This window comes from Morone saxatilis, unplaced genomic scaffold, assembly GCF_004916995.1.
Source record: "Morone saxatilis isolate NCDOM2014 unplaced genomic scaffold, NCSU_SB_2.0 Contig14, whole genome shotgun sequence".
Taxonomy (NCBI): domain Eukaryota; kingdom Metazoa; phylum Chordata; class Actinopteri; family Moronidae; genus Morone; species Morone saxatilis.
In genome coordinates, this window is record NW_023339696.1 from 8,788,236 (window position 1) to 8,794,305 (window position 6,070).

Consider the following 6,070-nt stretch of genomic DNA (forward strand, 5'->3'; position numbering starts at 1 on the left):
TTAATGCTGCGTTCATGTCATATGGGATACATGGTGGAAATAATCCCACTTTAAGGAATCAGGCCACAATTTAAGGCTGTTGTTCCAGTGATGATTAAAAACATTAACATATGACATTAAATTCTTTTTTAAATGAGCTTTTTCTGATGTCAAATGTCCATATGTGCTTGATTTTTAGACAAAAAGCGTGAAGTTGGATCAGTGCATTAAGAAAAGTAATGTGTTTCCCAGTTGTTATTCAGCTTTGATGTGAACTTGATTTACACACAGAACGTATGCAATGTTTTAGGTTTAGTAGTACTCTTAGTGAAACTGGATCATGTGTAAAATTGGCGCAGTGCCCCTGACTGACGAGGTTCCTGTCCGGTAGTTAGAACAGGCGCTATATAAAGAAACACATCAAAAACCAATCACACATTTGACATTTTCCTTGTTGTCCTCAGGTAAAGCGTGCAGTTTCAACAGTCCCCAAAGGACTCGCTCCTCCCCTGGACCCTAGCGACCCCTTTGCTGATGATGACAGGGAGAGACGGGAGGTGGAAGAGCTGGCCAAGAAATTTGAGAACAAATATGTGAGTGTTTATAGTCCAAAAGATATATGAATACGTTGTCACAGCTGCGTGTAGTGCACTCAGGAGGATGTCTAATGTCTAATATATAATATATTTAAAATGTTGTTCTGTTTGCAGGGTGGTGGCCCAAAGAAGAAGAAAAAGGACAGGATGCAGGATCTCATTGACATCGGCTATGGCTACGATGAGACCGACCCTTTCATAGACAACTCAGAGGCTGTGAGTTCTCTCTCTGCCAAAGCACACAATCCCTTTCTGCATTACTCAAAGGTCGTCACTTTTATTTCTTAAGTGAAAGTGAAAATGAAAAAGGAAAGTGTGTCCCAGTTCCAGTTACTACGTACTGTTGAGTTTGTCACATGATTGCACTAGAAAAGTAAAGAAATTAAGTATACTCAAAGTTGTAATTTTATTCGATCTATTTAGAATCTATTTGTTTATTTATGTTAATGTGCAAATGTACTTATTTCTGGGGAAAGAAATCTAATTTATCCTGCTTCATAAAGATCCTGGAAAACAAAGAATAAAGTCAACATTTATTGCTCTTAGTTAAGTTTAATTGTAACATTAGTCTTGTCAAGTTGCAGTTATTCTGGTGGCACATTACTTTCTTAAATACAAACAGTAAAAACAGTACACCGCAAAGATTAGTATAAAGTACATACAGTTAAGTATGATGTAGAATAAATTTGGGACAAAACAGTGTAATTTTTGTTGTTTTTCTAAGCAGTGGTTAAAGGTTAGCGCAGCACGCAGTGGTAGAAGAAGAAACTAACAGTAATTATACTTCTCTCCTGGCCTCAGTATGACGAGCTGGTACCGGCCTCTCTCACCACAAAACATGGAGGTTTCTACATCAACACAGGCACTCTGCAGTTCAGAGCAGCATCTGACTCTGAGGGAGAAAACGCAGGCACGGAGGATAATCACTTCAAGGTAGGTTCTTGTATTAACACCAAGTAGAGCACACAAGTAAACGTCTGTTGTTGTACCGTATTAATAAACCGAGTTGTTTGCATCTGTGTGTAGAAGATGAAAGACGGCGAGGATCGAGTGATAAAGAAACGCCGGAAAAAGCAAGAAGGGGGAATTCTGGAGGACAAGAAACCCAGAAAGAATAAAGTACCAAAGCAAGGGTGAGCTTTTCATTTCTCTTCAGTGTTTCAGGCTGGTTGGTTCTCTAATGTTTTCCAGGCATAGAATATTTTCTATCTTCTCACAAGTCTGTGTGGTCGTGCACTTAAGTGTACATATTTTAAAGTCTGATTGATAGATAGATAGATAGATAGATAGATAGGATAGATAGACTTTAGATCCCAACTGGGAAATTGCAGTGTAGCAGCAGCATTAACACAGTAACAACAACAATAAGTAAAGAGAAGAACAACCTAGACATATCAAAAATATAAAAATGTATAAAAAGTATAAATAAGCAGTATGATTGTAGTGCAAGTTAAAATAAAATATAAGGTGCAGTGAACAGATAAAACATATACATTGTACTATACTAGCTGTGCAGTCATGGTTTTACCATCAGCCCCCACCAATGCGTGCTCTCTGTGCTCGTCAGCTGAAGGTCTGTCTTCTTGTTGTGTCTCCCGGCAGAGTTTCAGCCCTGAATGTTCATCGGCCAGAAAAGAAGAAGAGGAAGAAGCTGATGAAGGACTCTATCCACCTGGCCAACATGCTGCGTCGCTTCACCAGGGAGAAGGAGGAGATGCGCAAGAAGAACCTGGTTGCACCCGGTCTGCCACGAGCCAACACCAAAGTGCCCATCACCAACAGTGCTCTCCTCAACACCCACACCAAGGCTGCTGGCAGCAACGAATGCAACATGGCCGACCTGTCCGCCGACCCTGCCGTGTTGTCGCTGCTGGGCTCAGCCAATAACGACATACTGCAGGACATGATGGGTGACCTGGACTTTGGGATGCTGGACTCTCCTCAGCCCTCCAGTCCGGGGCAGGGAGAGAACGGCTCGTTTGGGATGGGACATAAAGCAGGCGGCAGCAGAGTGACGCAGGGTAGCATGATGACCCCTCCTCCCCCTCTGCCCACTGGACTCCCGGGCCCTCTCACAAAGCGCATTGAAGACCTGAGAGCGGTACAGGCCTTAATATTCCACTGGATGTCATGTTTCAGATTTAGGCTGTAATTAAGAAATTACGTTATTTAATCTGCAATCTTTTTTTATTAGTAGATTCATTGTTTTATCTACAAAATAGTCTTTAAAAAAGTGCATATCATTTCCCAGAGCTGATGATGATGATGCATTCAAATTACTTGTTCAATCTGACCAACAGTCTAAAAACGTAATTTATTACGTTATACAAGCAGAAAAAAACTGCAACCAGATCAATTTATCCTTGAAAAATGACTGAAAGGGTTAATCGCTTATCAAAATAGTCAGTTTATTTTTGATCGACTAATTGTTGAAACTGTTGCATAAATTAAGTGATTTGGACTATTTGTGATACAAATCATCTTCTGGTGTGACGGCTGCAGAAAACCATCCTGACAGTGTTTTGTTACACAGAGGTTAAAGATTTTAATACCCTCACCCCCTTTTGATAGCCGGGTTTGTTAAGTCAGTGACAGAGTGTTTCAGAAATGTAAACAGGATTAACAAAGACACTGTTTCTAAAGTCTGTCTCACACTTGTCTCTTGTTGCAGGCTTCCCGTCTGTTTGATGAAGAGGGCAGGAAGAAATTCTTCACATTGGACATGAACAACATTCTACTAGAGTGAGCACCATGTACATTTTTCCAAACTGGTATAAAACAAGTGTAAAACGATGTAAATCCCTGACATCTGCCTGTGTGTGTGTGTGTGTCTCAGTATTGAGCTGCAGGTTCAGGAGCAGCCTACAGAGGTGCGGGCAGCCGTCTACTCTCACCTGGAGGCCTTCGTGCCCTGCAATAAAGAAGCTCTGCTCAAACGCCTTAAGAAGCTCAGCCTCAACATACAGGTGTGTGGGAGTGATATTCTGAATTATGCCACTTCAAGTCAGACCACAATGCACTGGAGGAGGACTGCTTTCTCTAATGTGCTCATCAGAAAAGGATACATTCTTTAAAACCAGTCCTCTGCAGAACAGACCCATAATAACAAACAGTTTAACCGAAGAATCATCTTTTTGTTCCAGTAACTTGATTAGAAATGAATGTTCCCCAGTATTTGATGGGACACAATCAGTAGTCAGAGCCTGTGAGCTGGCAGGTGCGTTTAAATGTAACTGTGTGAAAGCTAAGTCATTGTTTTTGTCACTGCTGGGTTTGCTGGCGACGTGCCCGCGACACAATTCTATATTTAGCACGCGAGTGTGCCGCTCAGCATATGTGTGTGTGTGATTTCTAACCATTCCCATTCTCGCTGCCTAGGATGACCGCCTTCGAACGCCCCTGCTGAAGCTGAAGCTGGCAGTTTGCAGCGTGATGCCGGAGCAGATTGCTCGTTACAACATGGACTGTATCGCTAAAGTGGCAAAGTAAGGACACAGCTCATGTGTGACGTATGTGCTGTCTTCTTCACATAACGGTGTACTGATATATGATTTTCTTTTTTCTCTGTCCACAGGCAGCAATCTGAAGAGGGAGAGAAGAACGGGTCAGATGATGATGATGAGGAGAAACCAGGGAAGAGGGTGATGGGCCCTCGAAAGAAGTTTGTCTGGGACGACAAACTCAGGTCAGTTTTTCACTCAAGTGGCCGTAAATGTACAATATTAAACCTGATTTTGGCAGGTCTTAAAAATGTATTGGACTGATGAAGTTAAAGGTTAAATTCTAGTTCTATTAGGCAGACATTAGCATTTAGCTTAAAGCACTGTCAAGTCTTTTAAATGTGTTTTGGGGAAAAATTTGTATTGATCATGCTGTAACAATTACAAAACGAAACCATCATGGAATCATGATGGTTTGGATCGATCACAATCGTGATTTTCCTTCATATCCTTCATAGTTTTTTGCCAGTAAATCATGTGAAATCAGTCTTTAAAAAAGGTCTTAAAAAGGTATTGGAGAAACCCTGATAGTAGGTGTAGAAGTGTATTTACAGTAGATTGTGTGTGTTCTCTCCAGGTCGTTGCTGTGTAATCTGGTGCGGGTGAAGCTGGGCTGCTATGAGCTGGAGGGCAAGAACTCGCTGTCTGTAGAAGACTACCTCAAAGCCTTCATGGAGACTGAAGTCAAACCTCTATGGCCTAAAGGCTGGATGCAAGCCAGGTGTGTGTCCTTTCATAGTAACTACCTGCTGTACTGCATGGCTTCAGCATTAGCTTTGACTAGCAGGAGCACTAGCTAGAATAGTAAATTCCCTCTACATGCATCTCGTGTTTATATGTTGATTTCTGTTTATAGGATGCTGTTCAAAGAGAGCACCATGGTTCACGGTCACCTCACAGGCTACACGTGAGTCATGTTCCTTATTATTAACTGATTTCTTCATAATTAACTCTGACATGTCTAGCTTCTTCTCACTCACTCTTGTTGTTTTTTTTCACTCCAGGGCAAAGAAAAAGATGGTTCCTACTCCCAAGGCCAAGCCAAAGGTTAGACTTTACTTTAAGATCAAAGGGTTAAAGGTTAACTATCACTAATGATGTGATTGGTCGCACTGATGGACCATAATTCCTATAATATTGGAGATTTATTTTTGGAATAAATTACTACTTTTTTTTACTGGGCACATTTTTTTTTTGCTGCTATAGCTCAACGCAGATAATTGTTATATTCTTCCTTACAGTGGCTAATTATACATTTAAACTCTGATCAAGCTCTCCTTTTAGCAACTTTCTCACCCACAGTTTATTACACAGTATTCAGTCCAGCAACACAATAAGGCACAAAACACCACGAACATGAGACACGCGACTAATGGCAGACATGTACTTGCTTTTAACTTTTAACGTACTGCGCATGATGACTGCCTCGCGTATCCTGCATCCGTTTGGACTTTTGTACATAACCTCAGAAATGAACATGTAATGTTCGCGTCCAGCTTCAAGTATATCTCCAGGTTAAGAGGGTGTTCCGGTAGAAGATAGACAATAGAAGGAATCTAAATAGTCTTTAAATGTACATAGGGGCATGATGCGTGATGATATTGAATGGGTTCACATTTTTCCAAGTCTCTCTTTTGACGTACCGGGGTAATGTGTAATAAAGTTTCTAATATAGTTTGTGTACATTTTGTTTTTGTTCTTCCAGGAGGTTGCGTGGGTTCAGCGATCTACACCTTCAGCGGGTGCCACTCCCTCCCCTGCCGCCCAGGTTGCCAAGCGACCGCCTCTGTCACCATCTGAGCCCATATGTCTCGATTCCCTGGACGAGGACCTGCCGGCTCCCTCCCTGGACTCCATCTCCCAGGCCCTGGCCATCCTCGGCAACGCAGCCAAGGGCCTGGCCCACGGGGACAGCCCCCCGTCCCCCGACGCAGCCAAGACCACCGCCAACCCCTCTTCCCTCCACACCTCGCCACTCATACAGCAACAGAAAAA

The 6,070-nt window shown here is 42.3% G+C and overlaps 1 protein-coding gene across 1 annotated transcript in view; it reads left to right on the forward strand.

Moving 5' to 3' along the window:
• ubn2b (ubinuclein 2b) overlaps positions 1-6,070 on the forward strand; it is a 10,675-nt gene that overhangs the window by 785 nt on the left and 3,820 nt on the right. Inside the window, 13 exon segments of the mRNA XM_035654833.1 lie at positions 444-572; positions 690-791; positions 1,377-1,508; positions 1,602-1,708; positions 2,178-2,676; positions 3,247-3,317; positions 3,412-3,541; positions 3,954-4,060; positions 4,150-4,260; positions 4,653-4,796; positions 4,932-4,982; positions 5,080-5,122; positions 5,781-6,070. The exon segment at positions 5,781-6,070 is cut by the window's right edge and continues 1,024 nt beyond it. Coding sequence (XP_035510726.1) covers positions 444-572; positions 690-791; positions 1,377-1,508; positions 1,602-1,708; positions 2,178-2,676; positions 3,247-3,317; positions 3,412-3,541; positions 3,954-4,060; positions 4,150-4,260; positions 4,653-4,796; positions 4,932-4,982; positions 5,080-5,122; positions 5,781-6,070 — 1,916 coding nt within the window.